A 24379-nucleotide genomic window follows, 5' to 3' on the forward strand; every position below is an offset into this window, starting at 1 on the left:
TTATTATTATTATTATTATTATTATTATTATTATTATGCGAAGTCCGCTCTGAGGAGAAGAGGGGAGACTGAAAAAGAATTATTATTATTATTATTATTATTATTATTATTATTATTATTATGTGAAGTCCGCTCTGAAGAGAAGGGGGGAGGCTGAAATAGAATTATTATTATTATTATTATTATTATTATTATTATTATTATTATGTGAAGTGCGCTCTGAGGAGAAGAGGGGAGACTGAAAAAGAATTATTATTATTATTATTATTATTATTATTATTATTATGCGAAGTCCGCTCTGAAGAGAAGGGGGAGTCTGAAAAAGAATTATAATTATTATTATTATTATTATTATTATTATTATTATTATTATTATGCGAAGTCCGCTCTGAAGAGAAGGGGGGAGTCTGAAAAAGAATTATTATTATTATTATTATTATTATTATTATTATTATTATGCGAAGTCCGCTCTGAAGAGAAGGGGGGAGTCTGAAAAAGAATTATTATTATTATTATTATTATTATTATTATTATTATTATGCGAAGTCCGCTCTGAAGAGAAGGGGGAGTCTGAAAAAGAATTATTATTATTATTATTATTATTATTATTATTATTATGCGAAGTCCGCTCTGAGGAGAAGAGGGGAGACTGAAAAAGAATTGTTGTTGTTGTTGTTGTTGTTGTTGTTGTTGTTGTTATGCGAAGCCCGCTCTGAGAAGAAGGGGGGAGGCATAATAATAATAATAATAATAATAATAATAATAATAATAATAATAATAATAATAATGTGAAGTCCGCTCTCTGGAGAAGGGGGGAGGCTGAAAAAGAATTATTATTATTATTATTATTATTATTATTATTATTATTATTAGTCCACTCTCTGGAGGAGGAGGAGAAGGCGAGGCTGAAAAAGAATTATTATTATTACTATTACTAATATTATTACTATTACGATGCAAAGGCCGCTCTCTAGGGGAGGAGGGAAAAGGGGGGGGAGGCTGAAAAGGAATTATTATTACTATTACTATACTTATTATTGCTATGACTGTACTGCCCTTTATCTAAGGCTCCCCAGGGAAAGAAGTGCCCCGAGACCTCCAGTTATAGGGCGGTATATAAATTCAATAAATAAAAATGATGGGATGCTTCTGTCTCAAACAAAAGTGGTCCTAAAAAGATGGGCGAGGGCAATCTCAGGATACCACCAAAGAGAACAGCTGGCTATTTAGCTTTAACTGATCAACTGCGTTGCACATAACTCGGTTCTGCCCCCCGCCCAACATAAAGGCTGCCCCCCCAAACAAAATCCTGTCTACACCCATGGTAAAGAAGAATGTTTTCTCCTTGCCCCTAGAGATATGTAATGGTAGTGCCAGGTGAGTCTCTCCGTATTTATACACTCCGAGTTTTGCTTTGAGCCGAAGTTCAGGGCTCTGCAAGGATGCGGCCTGCAGCTTTTGCATTTGTTCGTAGGACTGAGCTTCTTAAAAAGCGACATTATTCAGGGTTCTGTCCTCTCCCCCATGCTTTTCAACATCTACATGCAGCCGCTGGGAGAGATCATCAGGAGGTTTGGGCTGGGTGTTCATCAGTATGCGGATGATACCCAGCTCTACCTCTCTTTTAAATCAGAACCAGTGAGGGCAGTGAAGGTCCTGTGTGAGTTTCTGGAGGCGGTTGGAGGATGGATGGCGGCTAACAGATTGAGGTTGAATCCTGACAAGACAGAAGTACTGTTTCTGGGGGACAGGAGGCGGGCAGGTGTGGGGGACTCCCTGGTCCTGAATGGGGTAACTGTGCCCCTGAAGGACCAGGTGCGCAGCCTGGGAGTCATTTTGGACTCACAGCTGTCCATGGAGGCACAGGTCAAATCTGTGTCCAGGGCAGCTGTTTACCAGCTCCATCTGGTACGTAGGCTGAGACCCTATCTGCCCGCAGACTGTCTCGCCAGAGTGGTGCATGCTCTGGTTATCTCCCGCTTGGACTACTGCAATGCACTCTACGTGGGGCTACCTTTGAAGGTGACTCGGAAACTACAACTAATCCAGAATGCGGCAGCTAGACTGGTGACTGGGAGCGGCCGCCGAGACCATATAACACCGGCCTTGAAAGACCTACATTGGCTCCCAGTATGTTTCCGAGCACAATTCAAAGTGTTGGTGCTGACTTTTAAAGCCCTAAACGGCCTCGGTCCAGTATACCTGAAGGAGCGTCTCCACCCCCATCATTCTGCCCGGACGCTGAGGTCCAGCGCCGAGGGCCTTCTGGCGGTTCCCTCATTGCGAGAAGCAAAGCTACAGGGAACCAGGCAGAGGGCCTTCTCGGTAGTGACACCCACCCTGTGGAACGCCCTTCCAGCAGATGTCAAAGCAATAAACAACTACCTGACATTCAGAAGACATCTTAAGGCAGCCCTGTTCAGGGAAGTTTTTAACGTGTGATTTTACTGTATTTTTGGTTTTTATGGAAGCCACCCAGAGTGGCTGGGGAGGCCCAGCCAGATGGGTGGAGGATAAATAATAAATTATTATTATTATTATTATTATTATTATTATTATTATTATTATTATTATACAGAAGTACAGCTCTCTTGTTCTCTCTCTGGATATTATTATTATTATTTATTACATTTGTATACCACACTTCAGGGTGTGGGTGGCGCTGTGGGTTAAACCACAGAGCCTAGGGCTTGCCGATCAGAAGGTTGGCGGTTCGAATCCCCGCGACAGGGTGAGCTCACGTTGCTCAGTCCCAGCTCCTGCCAACCTAGCAGTTCGAAAGCACACCAGTGCAAGTAGATAAATAGACACCGCTCCAGCGGGAAGGTAAATGGCATTTCCGTGCGCTGCTCTGGTTCACCAAAAGTGGCTTAGTCATGCTGGCCACATGACCCGGAAGCTGCACGCCGGCTCCCTTGGCCAATAAAGTGAGATGAGCGCCGCAACCCCAGAGTCGGTCACGACTGGACCTAATGGTCAGTGGTCCCATTACCTTTACTTACCACCCTTCATCCAAAGCTCTCGGGGGGGGGGGGATACAAGATAAAAGCAAAAGAATCCAAAGACGCCCTTCTTTTGGACGTTTTCATAAGATGTGTAAGAGCTTTGAAAATGCTTTGAAAGGGATAAGCTCGAAAGCAATTTGTGATGCTTAAGATAAAATGTTAAAATTATTTATTACAGTATTTACAGAAGATGCTACCTTTCCATTCAAAGAGATGCTCAGGCTAGTGTACGATCTAAATAAAAAAAATTAAAAGGCAGCAAAGAAAAGAGGCAGCAGATAAAACACTTTCACGAACAAGGCAAGGGAATGAAAAAGAACAGATGGGCAGGTTAAGCGCCTGCCTCTAATGTTTTTGCAAACATTTTTGCAAAAGAGGCCTTCCAGTCTCTTGGCAGGGAGTTCCACAGTCCATTCTTCTCAAGTAATGGTGAGTACTGGCCCCATTGGCAATGGCAAAGCTGGAGCAGCCAGGAGAGAAATAGACTGAGCAAGAAAACAGTGGAGGGGGGGTGTCCGTGGGATTTGGGGGGGGGGACAGAAAAAGCAGGGAGCCCAGCTGTATGTGGAGCCAGAGCCTCCGCCCAGTATACCTGAAGGAGCTTCTCCACCCCCATTGTTCTACCCGGACGCTGAGGTCCAGTACCGAGGGTCTTCTGGCGGTTCCCTCACTGCGAGAAGCCAAGTTGCAGGGAACCAGGCAGAGGGCCTTCTTGGTGGTGGCACCTGCCCTCCCACCAGATGTCAAAGAGATAAACAACTACCTAACATTTAGAAGACATCTGAAGGCAGCCCTGTTCAGGGAAGTTTTTAATGTGTGACACTTTAATGTATTTTTAATCTTTGCTGGAAGCCACCCAGAGTGGCTGGGGAAACCCAGCCAGATGGGAGCGGGGTACAAATAATAAATTATTATTATAATTATTATAAATGACAGGCAGAGCCAACAGTAATTCTGGTTTTGTCCCCATTTTCCTGAGTTCTACGGCACATCACTGAGCCTGAGAAAGAGGAAGCTGATTGGCAGGACAGGGCACCAATTGCCCTAATGGACCAGCCTCCGGTGGCAGAAAGAGGTACCGTATTTTTTGCACCATAACACTCACTTTTTTCCTCCTAGAAAGTAAGGGGAAATGTCTGTGTGTTTTTTAGCGAATGCCTGCAGGTGGCGGGGGGGATCTGCAGTTGTGAGCAGAGGATCCATGGTTCCCCTTCCTTCCCTCCTCCATGGTTACAAAGCATGGATCCACATGGATCCTCAGGATTTTTGCATTGGGCTACTCCAAACTCACTGTCAGATCACATGTCTGTGGCCACAGCATGAACCACAAAAATCATATATCCACTGTTTCGTTTAAAATATTTTTTTTCTTGTTTTCCTCCTCTAAAAACTACGTGCGTGTTATGGTCGGGTGTGTGCTTTAGAGCGAAAAATACGGTAGATCAATGGCAGCCTGGAGGCAACTGGAAGGTCAGGAGAAGAGTTAGGAGTATGAAGAGGAATGGGCAGAGCCTGTCATGTGGCAAGTTGAACTTGGCAGAACCAGAGCCTGCAGAGTCCAGAGTCGACCGGCCCCTTTGGAGACCAGTATTGGCTACAAAGGGTGGAACAGTGCTCCTAACGTGCCTTGCAACCCTGCAAATTTAACAGCTCTCTTCCAAAATTGATTCCCCCTCTCAGCTGCTGTCTGCAGGCAAGGAACAAAAGCGCTGCTAAGGCTACAATTGGATGTGATTAGTCCGTGGAAGGAAGGGCCTTTATTTAAAGCACTTGCTGTAGAAAGAGAAAGATGAAAGCCTGCTTGCCAGGATAATCTTCCCTGCATCTACGTTCTGGTACGTCCTGAACCTAGCGAGGCTTAAGGCATAAAATCCACGTTAAAATTTGCTAGTTTTCCGGACCACTAACTCAGACTTTGAATCCAAAGCCTGCTATTTGGGGTCAGGAGTCTTTTCTTTATTTCTTCCAGGGAATTCATATTGATCTCTTGTTTAAATACTTCCCTAGTTACTTCCTAAACAGCCCATTTTCCCTTGTGCACAATAAGAAGAGCAAGGCAGAAAAAGCAGCATTCTGTGTTCTCTCCTGTCCAGAGATCTGACCACCCTTTATGTGGCCATGTGTTGCTACAAAGGCTGAAAACAATAAGTTCACATAGCTTTTGTGTGTGACTGAAGCTCTTTGTGTGGGTTATCTTGTAATTCTCCAGACCCCCCCCCCCAATTTGGTAAGACACGTAGCAAGCATATATAGGGGCTGGGTGAGGCTGAGAAATGTTTAGGCTCATAGAATAGGAAGGGACCCCTTAATCCAACCACCTGCTCTATGCCGAATGCATCTCCTGTACCTTGGACAGATGGCCATCCATCCTCTGCTTAAATGCAAAGAAGAGTCTACCATCTCCCAGTCAGTCCAATGCTGAACATCTTTTACCATTTGGAAGGCTCTCCTAACACTTAGCTGGAACCCGCTTGCCTTTAATACGGTTCTAGTCCTGATTTCTAGAGCGACAGGGAAAACAAGTCTGCTCCATCTTCTGTGTGATAGCCCTGCAGATTGTCTCCTCTTAATCTTCTCCAGTCCTACCTCTCCTATTTCCACCATTCATAGAACATTGGTTTCCAAACACCTTATCATTCTGGTTGCCCTCTTCTGGATATCCTTGACCTCGTCAGTGTCCTTTCTAAAATGTGGCACTCGGGACTTTAGATGTGGCCCAGCCACCGCAGAACATAGCGTAACTATTGCTTCGCCTGATCTTGGATTTACACTTGTGTTAATGAAACCTAAGACTGCCCCTCTATCATCATCACTGCTGGTTCATAGGCTGATCCATGAAGACACCTAAATACTTTTCACATGTACTGCTTCCAAGCCAGGTTTCTTTCCCCAATTCCACCTCACCTATTTTTTGTTACATTTATCCCTGCTGAATTTCATCTTGTTGGTTTCGGCTCAATATTTCAGGTTCTTGAGATGGTTTGGAATCTTACTTCTGTTCTTGATGCGATTCTTCCCAGCATTGTGTCAACTGAAAAGTTGATAAGCAGCCCCCTGACAAATCCCAAAATAGTGCCTTCCAGAGATTTTGTGGACTACAATTCCCATCATCCTCAGCTATAGGGATGATGGAAGCTGTATTTCACAAAACTGGGGTGGGGGGGTGCTGCAGCATTATATTGGCTAACCAATATTTTCTCTTCTCACAACAGGCTAGCTGGTTTGAAATGACTCACACTATTTTAATGGATCTTGGGAGAAAACCAATGACAAACCTAGACAGCATCTTAAAAAGCAGAGACATCACCTTGCCAACAAAGGTCCGTATAGTAAAAGCTATGGTTTTCCCAGTAGTGATGTATGGAAGTGAGAGCTGGACCATAAAGAAAGCTGATCACCGAAGAATTGATGCTTTTGAATTCTGGTGTTGGAGGAGACTCTTGAGAGTCCCATGGGCTGCAAGAAGATCAAACGTATCCATTCTTAGGGAAATCAGCACTGAGTGCTCACTGGAAGGACAGATCGTGAAGCTGAGGCTCCAATACTTTGGCCACCTCATGAGAAGAGAAGACTCCCTGGAAAAGACCCTGATGTTGGGAAAGATGGAGGGCACGAGGAGAAGGGGACGACAGAGGACGAGATGGTGGGACACTGTCATAGAAGCTACCAGCATGAGTTTGAGCAAACTGCAGGAGGCAGTGCAAGACAGGATTGCCTGGCGTGCTCTGGTCCATGGGGTCACAAAGAGTCGGACACAACTAAACGACTAAATAACAACAACAAATTTTAATGGAAGTGCAGAATCATTAAGGAGGTGGGATCAGCCTCTTGGTAGATTTTTGGCTCATAGAACCACTTAAATCAGATAGAGTTTATTTCATCACTGATCCTATACTCTGCTTAAGGAAGAAGTTTCCATCTCTAATTCCTATAACTATGTAAGCTGCCCCTTTGGTTCCTTTTGCCTCCTCAGAACCATCCTTTCCAGGTAACCAAAGATGAGCCCTGTCAAGACTTTCACACTCTCAGAACATCTTTCTTGTAAGAACTCTGCACATGCTCTGAAGCCTAAGACTACAGTACTTGGCCTGTCAAGGTTCCCCCACTCTCCTAGCGAATCCTCAAAAAAAAGGACCGGTCTAGAATGGCTCTCCCCACACCTTGCCAAATCCATCCAAGCTTCCTACCTCCCTGAATGGTGATTGTTTATCTAGCACCTTCCATGCACATGATGGTTTACTGAGTACAGTAAGACAGTTCCCTGCCTGAAGGAGCTTACAGTCTAAACTCCAGCACAGGAGAAATCGAGGCAAAGGAAGGTAAAGAATACATGGTTTTTGCAGGTGCTTAGGCTTTTTTTACGGACCAGGCTAAATAAGCAAGATTCACACCCAATGCCCTCCAGATTCATAATTCAGCTTCTTAGCCCACTGTATTACACCAGCTCTCAAACCAATTTAAACTGGCTTCCGATGTCGTAACCACTGTTACTGTCCTACAACAGCCATCCTCCTTCACCATTGGCTGTGCTGGCCAGGGCTGATGGGATTTGTAATAATAAAATAATTATTATTAGTGCCACAGAGCAACAGCACCACATTTACTGCTCCTTCGTTAGCATATAAAACCAGCGGACAACCACCCGTATATCAGTAAATTGCTTGCAAGTGCGGTTTTTCTTAAAGTGATCCTGCTGCTTTCATTCTGATTCTGGTTAGGACACCCTTGTTTGGGGGTGTCAAATTGGGCAGAAGACCCGTCACAGCCATCCAAGTTTCTTAGCACACATTCTCTTTTTCTAACTCCCAATATAGCTGCCGGAGAGTAACACTGAAAATGGGTAAAACGTCAGCTGGTGCGAAGGATGCATACGTTGGATGGTGATGGAGGAATTTTGTTTCACAGTGCAAACATGTTTTAAGCATAAGATAACCCAAGATAGAGCAGGCCATCAAAGGAAGTTTAAAAAAAAAAATTATTACCCTATGATGAAAGACCAGGCAGCTTTATTACACCAGTGTGTGGTGATGTAGAAGAGATTTTGAATTGCAGTACCGCACAGAAAATGCCAATCCAAGGTTTTTGTGCACCTCTAAATTTTGAGCTTGTTATCCTTTGGGATCAATAGAACAATAGCTGCCTGTAAGCATTAAAACACTGCTCACACAAATGCCCCAGGTTAAACACACACACACACACACACACACACACACACACACACACACCCTTTCCTTGCTTTCCCAAATGCATAGTTTTGTCTTTAGCTTTGTTTCGGATTAGCAAACCACCGTGGATGTTTTAAAGAAGCAGTTCTTACCTGAATATTGATCATACAGCCATTCCAGTTAAACCCAGCAGCCGGTAAGTTGACTGGAAAGGGGAATGGGAAGCGAAGGGCCAAGAGACTTTCCCTAAATGAAAAGGAATCCTCCGCTCTTCATTCTTGCTGTGTCCATAGCTGCAGGGCATCTGTCCCAAGTCCCTGGTTTAAGCTGCAGCTTTTGATATTCATGATTGGTTTCATAATCCCGATCAAAAAAGGGAAATCGCTAGGATTATGAAATTGTTTTAATCTATCCCTGCCCCATCCATGGCTGTTGACTTCAGCATCACCTTTGTTGTCGTCTTTAAGTGCTCGCCTAAACAGAAACGCCTTTATAGAAGTCCTGGTAAAGTGTACTAGAAATGCAAGGCCTGTTTTTTCCCCTTTCCTTTCCTCCCCCCCCTTTCCACCCCCCTTTTCTTTTTTTCTTCTTTTTTTTGGCTAACCGCTGTAGCAGCAGAATGGAATGTTTCAATTTCCGGTATACTCTGCCCATTTTGCAAATCTCATCAGGCTAAAGAAAACCAAGGGCTGATTTGTCGCTGGAGTTAGCACAGAGACAATTTTTGACAGAGGACATGTGCGACCGGCTAATGGGGAAGATTACAACCATGTTCAGAGGAGTTGTCGCTGTGTAATTTAAAGCTGGCATGGATAAGATGGTTAGTTAGACCAGTGTTTCCCAACCTTGTGCCTCCAGATGTTTTTGGCCTACAACTCCCATCATCCCTAGCTAGCAAGACCAGTGGTCAGGGATGATGGGAGTTGTAGGCCAAAAACATCTGGAGGCACAAGGTTGGGAAACACTGAGACGTCCTACTTTTTGCTGCTGCTGCTGTTGTTTGAATAAAGCAAGCATTTGGTCTTGCAGTACATGCACTGTGACTTTATGCAGCGCTGAAACGTACTCAGGGGAAAAGGACAATTGTCTCCATGGGCATATCCACACACACCCCTTCTGCTGAATGTTATTATCCTTCTCACCCACCTTTTATCAGAATAAGGGGTAGCACCACACCGTCCACAACTTTCAGAATTTTATGATTTGGCATCCACAGTGTTTCATCTACACCAGCAGGCCATTCATATGAATGTGTGTGCCTATTTTATTCATGCCTAGAACCACCACTTTCTCCATGCCTCCTACTTACAGCTTGTTGTTTTAATTTTATTTTTATTTTTAGAATTTATATACTGCCCTATACCCGGAGGTCTCGGGGCTGTTCACAGAATAAAATCGAAATACAAAACCACGAAATACATAATCAAAATAAAAACAATAACCCTCCACCCCCCCCCAAAAAAACACATTTTAAAAGGGCATAGGATCGTGACAACATTTAAAGTAACAACCTGGACAAGAGCCACTCGTCGGAAAGACCATGATTTCAGAAATGTCTGTAGCAATATTTACTGGCGACCAAATTTGCCGGGTGCCTTTCTGATACAAAGACAAAAATAGATTTGAAATAAGAGTGGGAGGGGAGAAATTAGCTTTGGTTGTTGAGCAGATGTAATACTAGTGCTTCATGTTCTGGAAGGGAAAGACCTGTATCTAATGTTGCAAACAAGTCCTCTTTGCGGAGTTTCATCTTCTTTCTTCTTGGCGCTGTTTCTACCACTGATGCTCTTCACCAGAACGTTGTTTGTCCATCCCAGGGCCACCATGGCTTTCTGGCTCCGCCTCTTGGTCAGAGTCTGTATATCTGTCAGGGTCTGGATCAAATTCATCATCCCTTTCACTGCATCTTATTTATTTAGTAGATTAAAAAAACACATGACCAGATCTTCTGCACCAGCAACACCTTGGGGCGTTTTATAGCGCTCCTCTCCTTTCCCTTGACAGGTGCAGCAGGCTGAGCAGAGCATTTGGGACTGTTGAGTGGAAGACAAAGAGCTGCCTTGGCCAATGGTATAAGAAGATCTGGAGAAGCACACAGGAGGAAACTTCTCCTGGGGAAAACAGGTCCAGTGGCTGAGGAGTTAGCACACTTCCCACCCACCACCCACCTGCACCCCGTACTGCCTTGCAGTGGTGCTGTTTCCTGGGAGTAAGGGAAAGGAAGAGAAGTAGAAATTGTGGGGGGGGGGGCACACCTCATTTCACTCCAAAGGCCTTTGATCCCTCCTCTGTTTCATTGCAAGCTTCGCAAATGACTCAGCTGGGGTATAAAACTGCCAGGAACTGTTTTTTCATCATCTTCTTAATGGCCCTGGAACTTGCAGACCATCAAAAAACCTAGCAATAGGCTAGACTTTCTGACGTTGCACAAGTCCTTCTCCCCCTCTGGTACCGAGAAGAGGGTGGGTGTTAGAAAACAAAAAGCTGTTATCCTGTGGCTGTTCCTGGAAATAAAATGTCTCTGGTGTGCCAAACTGGACCCGTGGAGGTGTGGCAGTAGAACACCCCCATCCCCATATGTCACAAAATGCATCAAAAACAAACCCCTCCCAAAATGGAATACTGTAGTTCCACCTTGGAAGAGCTTGTGTTCAGTTTTCATGTCCGTACCAGTCTTAACAATGCTAGTCAGTGGTTTTTATCTCAAAGAGGTGAAATTGGGATGTCTATATGTCAAGCATGGGATACAGGTGGCACTGTGGGTTAAACCACAGAGCCTAGGACTTGCCGATCAGAAGGTTGGCGGTTCAAATCCCCATGATGGGGTGAGCTCCCGTTGCTCGGTCCCTGCTCCTGCCAACCTAGCAGTTCGAAAGCACGTCAAAGTGCAAGTAGATAATAGGTACCGCTCCAGCGGGAAGGTAAACAGTGTTTCCGTGCGCTGCTCTGGTTCACCAGAAGCGGCTTAGTCATGCTGGCCACATGACCCGGAAGCTGTACGCCGGCTCCCTCGGCCAATAAAGCGAGATGAGCACTGCAACCCCAGAGTCGGTCACGACTGGACCTAATGGTCAGGGGTCCCTTTACCTTTATACCTCAAGTGTGATGTCACATGGATTCTTCCCCCAGAGTGAGTACCTTGAGCCCTGCAAAGATGCAGCAAATGACTCGTGTGGGAGTGCCCTATACAGTGGTACCTCAGGTTACAGAGGCTTCAGGTTACAGACTCCGCTAACTCAGAAATACTACCTCGGGTTAAGAACTTTGCTTCAGGATGAGAACAGAAATTGAGCAGTGGTGGCAGCGGGAGGCCCCATCAGCTAAAGTGGTGTCTCAGGTTAAGAACAGTTTCAGGTTAAGAACGGACCTCCAGAACGAATTAAGTTCTTAACCCAAGGTACCACTGTACTGCCATCCTGCAGAAATTCCCTACAAGTTTTGTTGTTTATACTGACCTCTTCAGTTAAATGCATCAATGCTTGGCAATTCACACTCCTTGAACTAGCCAATGACCCCTTTGCTTTTGCTCCATTATGTTTGATCAAACAGAACTGGTTGTTTCAGCTGCCAATCCTGCACCAGCCCTTCCCCTTGGTCAGGTACAGGCAAACTCCAGCCCTCCAGCTGTTTGGGACTACAATTCCCATCATCCCTGACCACTGGTCCTGTTAGCTAGGGACGATGGGAATTGTAGTCCCAAACAGCTGGAGGGCCGGAGTTTGCCTATGCCTGCCCTTGCTGCAGAAGAACTACATTGACATTAATAGCGCATGTGCAACACTCATTTTGGGACACGGGTGGCGCTGTGGTCTAAACCACAGAGCCTAGGACTTGCTGATCAGAAGGTCGGCGGTTCGAATCCCCGCGACAGGGTGAGCTCCTGTTGCTCAGTCCCTGCTCCTGCCAACCTAGCAGTTCGAAAGCACGTCAAAGTGCAAGTAGATAAATAGGTACCGCTCTGGCGGGAAGGTAAACGGCGTTTCTGTGCGCTGCTCTGATTCGCCAGAAGCGGCTTAGCCATGCTGGCCACATGACCTGGAAGCTGTACGCAGGCTCCCTCGGCCAATAAAGCGAAATGAGCGCCACAACCCCAGAGTTGGTCACGACTGGACCTAATGGTCAGGGGTCCCTTTACCTTTAAACACTCATTTAAAGCACTCTTGTATTACCTTGTAAAGTCAGGGCTCCCCCCCTCCCCACCAAAGAATCTTGGAAATGTACTTTAAGGGTGCTGGGAATTGTAGCTCTGCGAGTAGTCTAACAACTCTCAAACCACACTTCCCAGGATCCTTGGGAGGGGGGCACAACTGCTACAATGGTGCAGGAGTGCTTTAAATTCAAAGTGTGCATGCAACCTCGGGAGATTCACTTTCAGCATCATTAAGAAAGATAGAATGAGAGACGGATTCAGTCCACGGGGCACAGAGCAGCTCCCATTCACTTCAACCGGGCTTGCAAAGCAGAACTTCCCAGAGAACTGCACTCACGTTAATCAGTTGCCACTCCATTTTTCTACTTCAAGTACCAAGAATTCTTGGGCCTGCCCTGCTCACTGAAGTTCAAATGACAAGCAACTTGCATGGCAACCTTTGCAATCTGAAGGAGGAGGAAGCCTTTTGCATCGAAACGCACGATGTGCAATCACCACTTTGGATCGTGCTTCTTATCCCTGCCCTGTACAGATCCTTCCAGCAACTCTGCTTATTGCTCTGCTCTGCTTTGGACCGTATCAGTGAGGCGGGGTGTGTGTGTGTGTGCTGGTCCCGTGGGTCACCCAAGAGGCGAGGTCCAAGTCTGGTCCATGGTCAAAGGTGCAACGAGGAGGCAGTCCGTAGTAGCTGAAGCTGGGTGGAGGGCAAGGAGCCGGGTGAAGTCAGGAACAGGCTTGCAAGCAGGGAGCCAGGGTGGGTCAGGAGCTCAGGCAGGAAAGCAGGACAGGGTACAGGCCGGACCTAGCAACCAACAATGTTGCTCCCGCAACTTGGGACTGGGGCTGGCAGTCTTTTATCTGTCCTGAGGCATAGGGCGGCCCCGATCCTCAGGTGACTTGTCTCTCCTGGCCTGGAGGTGAGCACTCCTCCTGCGGGAACTTAGTTACCTCTGCCTCTCTGCCCTGAGCCTCTGCAGCTCAAGAGAGGCTGGTGGATTACCGGACCCAGAGGCAACCTCAGCTTCCTCTGACGGGGCTGAGAGTGGAGCACCTGCAGGCAATGGGTCCTCCATCCCCTCAGGAGCCAGAGCAGATGCCTGCACCTGAGGATCCAGCACAGGTGAGGACCCTTCAGGCTCAGGCCCCAGCCCCGGCTCAGCTGGTTCTGGAGGCGGGGAGTCCTGTGCAGGCTGGGATCCCTCAGGTTCAGCATCTGAATCTGAATCCCAGGCCATCACAGGGGGTGGGTCTTGTTGTCTAGGCAGCCTAGAACTGCCACGCACACTGTCCAAGGAGGTCCCTTTGGTGCTGCTAATGGACTTCACCCCCACAGATGCACTTCATTTTTTCTCGAGACAGATGGGTGCCAACAAGAAGTGGGGAAGCAATAACCTTGCTAGCACTTAGAAATTCCCCATAGGGACTTAATTAAGATGTGACACGCGTTATTTTTCGGGAGGGCAGTGGAAGAGCATCTGCTTTGTATGCGAAAGACCCCACGTTCAATCTCCATCTTCATGAAGGGTTGGGGAGTCCCCTGACTGAAACGTGGGAGAGTCACTAGCTAAACTGTCTTGACTCAGAATGAGGCAGCTTCCTAGGTGATATCAAGTTCTGTTTTTAGCTAGTATTTAGGATTTTTTATTGAATGGTGTATTCTTAAATGTTTTTATATAGAATGCTTAGGTTTTCTATTAAAGCAGCATAAAAACTATATAGATAAAACAACAGGAATTTATCCCATGTAGGGTTATCTGAATCCACGAAGCTGTATTTGAAGGTGTTCCTTTTCTTGTCCCAGGTCTAGAACAGTCTATTCCCAGGTGGGTTGCGGCCAGTGTTATTATCATCTATATGTTCAAGAACCAAGTGGTCAAGGAGGGTCAGTTAGTGTGCACAAAATGTAAAACAACGAAGCAGGCACAAAGTTATTGGAAAACAAAGCTTGTAATAATGAAAAAGACAGATTAATAAACCAATCACTTTTTTTCCTTTTAAAAACACAAACCACATTAACTTTTTTTTTTATACAACCATCTAGGAACTATGAAACAGTACCACATTGTGCATTTTTTTAAACCTACTTATCAAGAAAGTTAATTCCACACTTCAGAAAAGTCTTATATCCATTTTGGGGGGGGAGGGAGGGGAGGGAGAAGGAAACAGCTAATAGCGCAATCACGGATAACATCATCATGAGTCCAAGCAAGCGGCAAGTCTTTGTCCTCACCTTTTCCACTGAGCCAAAACAGGAGTGGAGAAGGGGATAGAGAAAGGAAGAAAGTAAAGAGAAAAGCACCCACAAGAGGACTAAATCACATTCCATAGTTACTTTTGACACCTATAGCTCAGGGCTTCAAACTTTATATAATCATCATGTAGACCAACACACTGGAAGGGTGTAGAGGAATGGGAATGAGGAAGAGCAGGGCAAAGGTGTGAACGAAAAGTTCGTTGCCACCTCCAAGCACCGTAAGAAGAATCTACACAGTATAAAGCTAAATAGGTTGGAGGGGATTTATCATATAGATTGGTAAGCAGGCTCATCCACTAGCCTGTGTGGGCACGAGAGGATTACATTTTCAGTCTAATTATCAACCCTGCAGCTCCCTTTACCCACAACTACTCCGGCAGCGCAAAAAAGAAAAAAAAACTTTTCTCAGTCGAAGGCTTGGGTTTGCCAAATTACACACCCTGCAATCAAAAACTGTAAGCACTCTGGTTGCTTTTTCATAGCGCTGCTGGAGTAGTAGGTTCATCAGTTTTGCCCCAGAATGTGTGACATCACTTTGGGCTCGTCACATTTATGGGGAGAGTTTTTATGGGGAGAGTTTTAATAGAAGAGCGGCAAAAAGACACTGGACACAGATATTAGCATTATGGAAGTGACCCTTCCCTTCCGGATCAATGAGATCTTCCTCTCCTTTCCCCCTCTCATTAGCCAGCTGAGCCCAAAGCTCCAGTATTTAAGGCCGAGCAATTTCTTTCTCCACATGGCTGATCAGCTGCTTGCAGGTGAAAAGGATATATCAGTTCTGGTCAAGCAGAGATAGGGGCCTCATAGCCCTCTAGGTGTTGTTGAACTCCAACTCTCATCAGCCCTACACAAAATGGTCAAGGGATGGTGGGAGCTGTAGTCCGGAAATATCTGGAGGGTCATGTTCCCCACCCTGCCAAGTTTGGTGCTCATAAAGTATGAGGTCTGTCGTCACAGTAAAGGGGTTCAGTTGCCTTGTGTAGCTGCAACAGACACTGCTACCCCACCTCCTGCCAGCAACCAATCACGAGATTGCAGTTTGCAATATCTAAAATTAGGCATTTTAATTTATGCTTCGGATAAATCTCAGAAAACTTTGACTTTCCTCAACATTCTTATGGGAGTAGGGGATAATCACAGTAGCAATGTTGCCCCCCTGGAACACATCTTATCTGCCCCAGTTTACTTATGGCAATGAAAACCTGTGGCCCTCCTTGGTAATGTTTCCATGCGAAGGAAAATGCACATGTTAAAACCGAATCATTTGTATCTTTGGGAAGATCTAGATCAGTGTTTTCAAACCTACCCTTTGTTGAACCTCGTCGCTGTGGGTTTCCTGTACTCTGCATTTGGTTCTGGGGCATATGCTTTAGGGGACCAGTTTACAATGGATGTTGGCAAGGAAGGCTGGACCTACTGTTGCCCCATGTAACCGCTCTCAGCAGCAGTACACTAAAGAGAAATAATAGCTGACAAATTCTATTTCGAGGAACCATTCCTGCAACTGTTGACTTTCTAATTAAGGAGCACTAGTGTTCCAAGAAACACAATTTGAAAGCAACAGAGCTTCCAAACAAGAAAGAAGGCTGTCCCCTGTTTGGGCTTGTTATCAGTGTCAAGTCCTGACAAACTACAGGCAGTTTGTAAGGGTGACTGTAGGGGGGCATTCCTACCCCTAGAATCCAGAACCACAGAACTCCTGAATACAAGTGGAAAATGCAGCACCAAATGGAGATATGCTGCTCATTTTTCTGCAGAGCTTGCTTGCTTGTGGCAGTCAAGAAAACTGATCAACAGGGATAGCAAGCATGGTCTGAAAGATTATCAAAACCTACCTTTATTGTATGCAAAAAAAAATATGACTCCTGGTTCTAGAGGTGCAGGAAAATTCCTACTGCTCTCCATGAGCTGGGAACCACCATGGAGAAGGAGGGAAAGAAGACAGCTGGGGGGTCCTATGATTTGAGACAAACCTTTCCTCCATTCGCTCAAACACAAGAAAGCGGGGAACCCCTTTTTAAAAAGGAAAGCCAAAGTAGCAAAGTGTTTCTGCACATTCTCACACAAGATGCTTCTAAAATGCCCATGGTAGGCAGAAGGCAAATATCACTAACCTGCTTTCATTCAAGCCATGTATCTCGATTTTTCTAACATAGCTCCACCTATGAAAGTTGCAGAGAGGAAGTCACCCTAAGCTTAGAGGCTGCTGAAACAAAAGCTAGAGATGAACAAGCTTCTAAGACAGTCGAAAGTCATTTCAGAGAGGCATTGTTCCACAGACAAGTCCTTTGTCTCTGTGTCACCTCAGGCTTAACATGTTTTACCAATTAATAAAAGCTTTGCTGATTAGAAGTGGAAGTGGAATGGGTAAACACACCAGAAGCAACATTCTCCTAATGTCCATGGGTTGGGGGGACGGACCACTGCATGTCTCCATCAAAAGACAGCCCTTTCAACTCAGGAAGGAGGAAACAGTGTCCTGGCAGTCCCAATATTCCATCTTTCAGTTTAAACCAGCTGGGTTTTTTTTTTAAAAGAGGGGTTCAGGGAATACCACCTTTCTGACAAAGCTGTGGATCCCACTCTGCACTTACCGCTGTAAGAACGAAATAAGAAATTCAGAGAAGAGGCTCTTTTAAAAAAATGATTCCAGAAGCATGAGTGACTCATTTCAAAACACCTGAAGCAGGAAGTCAAGGATCTTGTCCACAGCTAGGCTAGCATGCTTGATATGCAATCTGGAAAGGAATTCCAGTACTGGCAAGACTTGCAATCTCCTAGTTCGTATGTTACATATAGAACTCCCATTCTTTTTAAGATCCATACTGGAATGGAACGCCCAAGGCATTACAGCAGCTAAACCACCACTGGAAGAAAGACTGCAAGGGCTTCCTGGTAAAACCTGCCACTCCAAACAGTAGTCTTGAATTTTGCCTTCTTCTGAGAACGTCATTAATGTTGGGAGAGTGAAGACTACCGGTATTCCTCTGTATCAGAATCAAATGCAACAATGCAATGCCCACAAGAATTGATAAGGGTTCCCATAGACACAAGGTCTGGACCAGCTGTGCAGTCATTTCCGGATAAGCTGGATGCATCCCGCTGCTAAGAATAGCTTTTTTTCAGAGTACTGATAGCAGCATAAAAGGGGCACTCTTGCCCGTGGCATGTTCCATTCCTATTATCTAGTGAGCAAGGCTTTTCAAGTTTTTAATGCTGCAGAAACCTACAAGGCCCGTTTGGCCAGAGATGACGCTATGACAAAGCGCAGAAAACTTTGCATGTGCTCCTAAGGTGAATGACATTTGCGGGACACTGTTTTCAGTTCTCTTTATAACTATCAGCTCTCTCCAGATAAAGCCTTTCCCTTCATCCTACCTGAGTTCATGGGCTGCTGAGAATTCTTCAGCGACTGACTGCTCCTCCTACTCTACCCTTGTTCTTTCAAACCTCCCTGCCAAGTTCTTTCTACACTAGCTTAAGAAGCGTTGCATTGCTTTGGCAGGTGACACATGATTTGCTCAGACCAGCATCCCAAGGGCACGTTGATCCTTTCGCGCCGTTAATCTTCCTAAATTTTATAATTAGTCACCATTATTCTCAGACAGTCAGCGGTAATTATCAGTTAACAACCAGATTGCTGCATAAAAAAAAACAAATCAACTATTTCCGTAAGTAAAATACAAACAAAACAAAGCCGACCCCTGGAATAGAAAAAAAAGAACAAAGCAAAAACCCCTTGAAATATCTCAAAGGTTCTCCTTAATTGCAAATGCATCTTGTCTGAGAAAGGCAGCACGTCTAGGCTGGAGCTTCTGAACCCCAGGAGGACATGTAGGGTCCTAATTCTGAGAACAGTTTTTATTTCCTCTTGGAGTAGCTTGGTTTTCGAATACCAAATGGGCAGAAGAACTCACACTGCACAACTCCCATGTTTTCCAGCAACATCCACACACCTCTTTTCCTGGCCATCCATCATGTTAAAATTTGTGGGGGGTTTTTTTTGCAGTTCTCCCAGCAATTATCTTAATAGGCTAAAGCACAATACAAGTGACTGTGATTCTAGGACTCACTCTTCTGCCTGCTAAGAGGCCCTAAGTTGCAGCCACTGTTTTGCTGACTTATTTTGCTCTGTTGAAGAGTAGCAGATTCCAGTCTCTAGTTCCTCTGGGCTACAGGCACGTGTTGTTTTTAAGCCACAGTTGCCCTACAAAATAAATTTTGTGAATGGCTTGAGAAGATAAGTGGGCAATAAATAGGTAAGCAAGGACACAATTATCAACTAAGAAAAGGGGGGAAAGGTTTAAGGAGGAGGAACCCTCTTTGCTTAAAAGTGTGCCTCTGATCTGCAGACCCTAGACGACTCCGCAGGAGAAAAGGAACTAGCAAGAAGTTACAACCTGAAATGGCTAAAAAAAGAGAGAGAGAGACAACACAGTCCTTGCTGTGAAGTCTTGGAATAGAGACAGAGTTCAGGGAAATTTAGTAGCTTCCCCACTATATGGTGTTGACCTCACATACGCACACACTGTGTAACAGAGCACAAATAAGATTTCGTTTGCTAACATTAAGCACAAATGCGTGGCAGACACAACAAGGCTTGCGACTACGAGGGGTGGATATGGTCATCTTAAGACATTCATGCTGCTCTATCCTATGGGCTCTGGAGGCCAACGTGGATTAAAACAAAATCAAGCTGGAAACTTTTTCCTAAAGAATTTTCTAAACTGTATGGCCATCTACCCTTACTCCCATTAGCAGTGCCACTTAATATAATACTTGCAGAAGTCAGGTCTAACACTAAGCTTGGCAAGATTTGGGGTAGATAGGTTAAAAAGAAAAAAAGAAAAGAAAGCTAACCTGAGGATGTTCTTGGCCAGTGATTGTCAGAAGAGTATTTGCCAAAGTATGGCAAAAGTTTTTTTTTTTAATAATTATTATTTTTAAAGCATTAAAAAGCCCTTTCTATTGCAATACCAATTTCCGAGACCACAGTCTCCAACTCACCTAAGTGACAAGGTCTTGAGTGCCTGCCTAACCCCCATTTGGATTGATGAAGGCCTCATCCTGTATCCCCAACAAGGCAGACCACTTCTTCACTTAATCCCAAGTTTCACTCCTATTATGTAGCTGAAGTAAATGGAATAATGCATGTATCCCCTGTTTAAAAGGGTAATGTCCTAAAGACTCAGCTCATTAAAGCAAAAAACTTTTCCTAATCTACAAACGAAGGCTTTTTTTGCACAGGTATCTGAGGAACTGCACGGGATTAACCTCCGTCAGAAAGCTGAAGATCATTTGTACTACTTCTGCACAGCTACATTAAAAAAAAACAAAAACCCAAAGAGAGACAAGGATGATCCGGCTAAAATCATGCCCAGGTTTCTGAGGGACCAGCAGCAGCAGCAGCAGCAGCAGCAGCAAGTAAAACCCACAAGAGAAACTTTGGTTTAAAACAAATCAAATGGAAAGAGAGAAAGAAAAAGTCACGTTAAAGCGGTGCAAATTCTCTCATCAAAGAGGTATTTTAAAGGGCAGCAAGAGAGATTCAGGATCTACATCCCCTCCCCCCCCCACCACTTGCCTTGTTTTTAGAGAGCTACCACCTTCATTGCACAGGACTCGAAACCATTCTCTTATAGTTGTTAACTATCATAAATAATGTGAAAACTATGTGCAACAAATACATCGTATTTCCAAAAAATTATAAGAAAGTCACATCAAATTAAAAAGTAGCTTCATGAATGAAGGTACTGCCCTAAGTGCACTTTCCCGGCAAGTGCAACCAGTGCCTTGGTGCTGGGATATGAAGGAGAACACCAAAAACCAGAGCATGAGCCAGAGTTAAAAATGCAGGTCCAGCTTTAACCCGTCAAAACTGGACCGAGCAGAGACTGAGTGAGTTCTCGGTAGAGTCCCCTCGGGGAGTCCCGACGATGTTTCCTCATCTAAATTGTATGTCCTTGAAGCGATTGAAAACAATCTTTAAGACAGTTCCTTCCATAAGTGTCCCTCTGATTGGCAAAACGAAGTAACCTTTTTATTTTAAAAACAAGAAATCAAATTAAAACCAGAAGAAAAGAAAAGGAAACACAGTGAGCTTGTTGGAGTCCATAGGATCCGGTCCGGAAGAGCTCAGAAAGTGTGTTCAGATTTTTCTCCTGTTTTCTGCTGGAAATATACCAGAAGTTGGGTTGTTGTTGGTGGTGGTGTTGTGCGGGGCGGGGGGGCAGGGAGAAGGTAGTAAAGCGAGAGAACACAAGGGATGTGGAACTTGGTTCTGTGGACATTTCATGTGTTTGCTTCGTCATCTGTGTCTTCTATTAACACCTTGGTGTCACGAGACTTGGACCTGGGGAAACACAAAATTAAACACAGCTGAAGAAAAAATATATAACACAAGATAGAGACTTTGTTGTCTTGCATGAGGATAATAATTAATTTATTTTTTATCGACAGCATCTGTGTTTGATTCCACAACATAAAGGTTCTCTGGTTGGCTTATAGTAAAGAAGTAAAACACAAAATAGGGATTTTATGCACACTTTCTAATTTATAGAGGTCTAATGTGTGTCATCCTTCTCAAGATCAGGAGCTAAAGTTCACGGAGGCTGGGTGTGTAGACTAGGACAAGAGTGTCTGAGCAGGTTAGGTGGGGGAGAATACTTTTCCTCCTCAGCTACACGTAGACTCTACACATTTTGAGGTCTCTCTGAACCTATAAAGTCAAACTGCAATCAGGCCTCTGCCCATAATGTGGGTAAAAGTTGCATACAGCTTGGCATTCATACACTGAATCTACCCTGCCCTATTTGCTGCATCTTTGCTGCTCAGCCTGTTATTGAGCTTCACTGATCTCCAAATTTAAATTTCTTAGAAGTTCCAAAAAGCCAGGGATATTGCCTTAATCACAATCACAAGGGGTTTTTTTGTTTTGTTTTTTTGAGAAAATTAGAGCAACAGGCTTCTAAAGCACCACTCACTACAGACAACTAATTCTTTCATTAAAAACAAAACAACAGGTGGTGTTTCCAGTTACTGCCAAAGTGCTGATGTTAAAAACATAAAATGCGGTAGGTACTAAAACTTGAAGATCCAAAGTGACCTGATAGGTAGTTATCAGAAGGTCTTTGCTCTTCAAAAAATCCTGCTTTTCCCTTATGTGTTGCTCACAATCTTCCCCTTTTCTAAATTTTGATTACTCACCTAGCTCTGGAATAAAAATTGTGATCACGTCTATTGGCAGTGACTCATAAACAAACAACACCTGCATAATTTGTTGAGGCTGTCCTCCTTAAATCGGCCTGCCATGAGCAGATTTTGCAGTCTCTTCCGAAAGACTGTGCTGAGCAGAAGTATTGTGCAAGCACACTTATCGAGTCCATTCACATTTGCAGTAGAGAAGGATCTGTCAGCCATGCCTTGCAGATGCAGTATAAGTTTGCTTAGGGCACATTGACAGCTTTGCTTGTCCCGTGCCTGAAAAACATGGGTCTGAGTGGCTTTCTCCTTCTCCTGCTCCTTTCCCAGGGAAAAGCAGCTCTTTAGCTTTAAACTGGAACATCGCAGAAAACCTGGTTGCTATTTGCTCTGTTGTTGTTGTTTAGTCATTTAGTCATGTCCGACTTTTTGTGACCCCATGGACCAGAGCACGCCAGGCACTCCTGTCTTCCACTGCCTCCCGCAGTTTGGTCAAACTCATGCTGGTAGCTTTGAGAACACTGTCCAACCATCTCGTCCTCTGTCGTCCCCTTCTCCTTGTGCCCTCCATCTTTCCCAACATCAGGGTCTTTTCCAGGGAGTCTTCTCTTCTCATGAGGTGGCCAAAGTATTGGAGCCTCAGCTTCACGATCTGTCCTTCCAGTGAGCACTCAGGGCTGATTTCCTTAAGAATGGATAGGTTTGATCTTCTTGCAGTCCATGGGACTCTCAAGAGTCTCCTCCAGCACCAGAATTCAAAAGCATCAATTCTTCGGCGATCAGCCTTCTTTACGGTCCAGCTCTCACTTCCATACATCACTACTGGGAAAGCCATAGCTTTAACTATACGGACCTTTGTTGGAAAGGTGATGTCTCTGCCTTTTAAGATGCTGTCATCTAAAGAGCCGTTTCCCCCGGGAAAAAGCAGTGGGACAAGGGGAAGTGTGGACAAGCCCTCACTCTCATTCAAAAAAGAAACAAATACGTACTGAGAAGCAAGACGCGGTCTATGCAAGGACACACTCTGGCTACGCTTCCAGGCCCGGTTTTTCTGACGATTCCGGACACCATCCTCCTGGTCCATCATCTGTTCAAGCAGGGTCTGATCATCTGCATTGAGTGGTGCCACCGAGATGTCCCGGACAGCTCGGAATTCACCACAGTTGTTCAGGTGCTCATTTTCCAGTCGGAAGAAATTCCACACAAATCGCCTGAAAGATGCAGAATCGTAGTAAGCAACATACCATATTTTTCCATCTATAAGACGCTCCCTATTTTGGGGGCCTCAGAATTTAGAAAATGGGGGGATTGAGCTTTTGGGGTGGATTATTTTCAGGGAATGACGAGAATCGCTCACCCGCCAGAACACAGAACACAACTGCTAACGTCGCTTACAATTGCCACTTACAATCTCGGGGTCACACTTTGTTCCGGCGGGTGAGCAATTTTCAGCACACCACCCCCCCAAACAATCAAGCAGCCAATCACTGCTTACAATCTCGGGCTCGCGCCACAAAACCATTCATGCCTCCCCCTTCAGCACTACCTGTGCATAAGACAAGCCTAAATTTCGAACCTCATTTTTGGGTCCAAAAAGCTCGTCTTATACACGGGAAAATACGGTAAATGCATAGAATCATAGAGTTGGAAGAGACCACAAGGGCCATCGAGTCCAACCCCCTGCCAAGCAGGAAACACCATCAGAGCACTCCTGACATATGGTTGTCAAGCCTCTGCTTAAAGACCTCCAAAGGAGGAGACTCCACCACACTCCTTGGCAGCAAATTCCACTGTCGAACAGCTCTTACTGTCAGGAAGTTCTTCCTAATGTTTAGGTGGAATCTTTTTTCTTGTAGTTTGGAACCATTGCTCCGTGTCCGCTTCTCTGGAGCAGCAGAAAACAACCTTTCTCCCTCCTCTGTGTGACATCCTTTTATATATTTGAACATGATATAACTGTAAAAACTACTCTGAAAATTTATACCAGCAAGAATGAGTCTTTCTGTTAAAAAAATGCTTTAAATCAAGTCTTAGTGACTAGTGATTTGAATCGTGATTTAAATCAATTTGATTTAAATCAAATCCACCCTGGTCTGCAAAAACTGGGGTAGTAGTTTAGGTAATGCATCTTACCGGAAAACCTCAAGTGGTGCAAACACAGTAGCGATGATATCCCCGGCATAAGGGTGGATTGGCATGGAAGTAAGAGAGATCTGAATAGTCCATGCAAAGCGCAGAATCACATCCTCGACAATGGCACAGTAGTAATAGGCCTGAGGAAACAGATGGAAAAGACCGTTGTAATGCAGAGCAAGGTTATCGACCAGATCCACCTTCAAATAAAAGTGTAGAGCAAAAGAAGTATCCAGCCCTTGGATTTGCTTATTCTGTATGCTCAGTGTGGTTTCTGTGCAGACAAGAGTCTATATTCCCATCTAACATAAATGTATTAACACAAAAAAGCAAGATAAACAGCTGATTTGTCGAAGGAACAACATTAAACTAACAACAGCAACAACAACAACTTCATTCCTTAAGATTTGGCAGAGAGATGGCATGCCTCTCGATTTTTCCAAATACCCTGTTGCCAGAGAGTACTTTA

At 44.7% G+C, this 24379-nt stretch overlaps 1 protein-coding gene and 3 long non-coding RNA genes across 6 annotated transcripts in view; 3 read left to right on the forward strand and 1 right to left on the reverse strand.

Annotated features, from left to right (window-relative positions):
- Positions 1-3358, forward strand: part of LOC310846896 — a 12525-nt gene extending 9167 nt beyond the window's left edge. Inside the window, exon 3 of the long non-coding RNA XR_014565598.1 lies at positions 3193-3358. This is a non-coding gene — a long non-coding RNA (uncharacterized lncRNA). The remainder of the gene's footprint in view (positions 1-3192) is intronic.
- Positions 3359-3379: 21 nt separating this feature from the next.
- LOC310846882 lies at positions 3380-10339 on the forward strand. 3 transcript variants are annotated; one of them, XR_014565579.1, is made up of 5 exons: positions 3380-4067; positions 4430-4840; positions 6218-7324; positions 7820-8990; positions 10175-10339. It is a non-coding gene; the product is annotated as an uncharacterized lncRNA (long non-coding RNA). The 3 variants fall into 3 exon arrangements; XR_014565580.1 differs by having other exon boundaries at positions 6218-6819; XR_014565578.1 differs by having other exon boundaries at positions 6218-8990.
- A 2118-nt stretch (positions 10340-12457) lies between these two features.
- Positions 12458-19535, forward strand: LOC310846928. Its single transcript, XR_014565634.1, has 2 exons — positions 12458-12902; positions 14122-19535. It is a non-coding gene; the product is annotated as an uncharacterized lncRNA (long non-coding RNA).
- Positions 18763-24379, reverse strand: part of XPR1 (xenotropic and polytropic retrovirus receptor 1) — a 103685-nt gene continuing 98068 nt past the window's right edge. The window contains exons 13-15 of the mRNA XM_083743859.1: positions 23911-24050; positions 22767-22988; positions 18763-20929 (exon numbers count right to left, since the gene is read on the reverse strand). Coding sequence (XP_083599985.1) covers positions 20869-20929; positions 22767-22988; positions 23911-24050 — 423 coding nt within the window. The 3' untranslated portion in view covers positions 18763-20868. The remainder of the gene's footprint in view (positions 20930-22766; positions 22989-23910; positions 24051-24379) is intronic.

Source organism: Podarcis gaigeae (assembly GCF_964106915.1).
Source record: "Podarcis gaigeae genome assembly, chromosome: 6".
In the NCBI taxonomy this organism is placed as follows: domain Eukaryota; kingdom Metazoa; phylum Chordata; class Lepidosauria; order Squamata; family Lacertidae; genus Podarcis; species Podarcis gaigeae.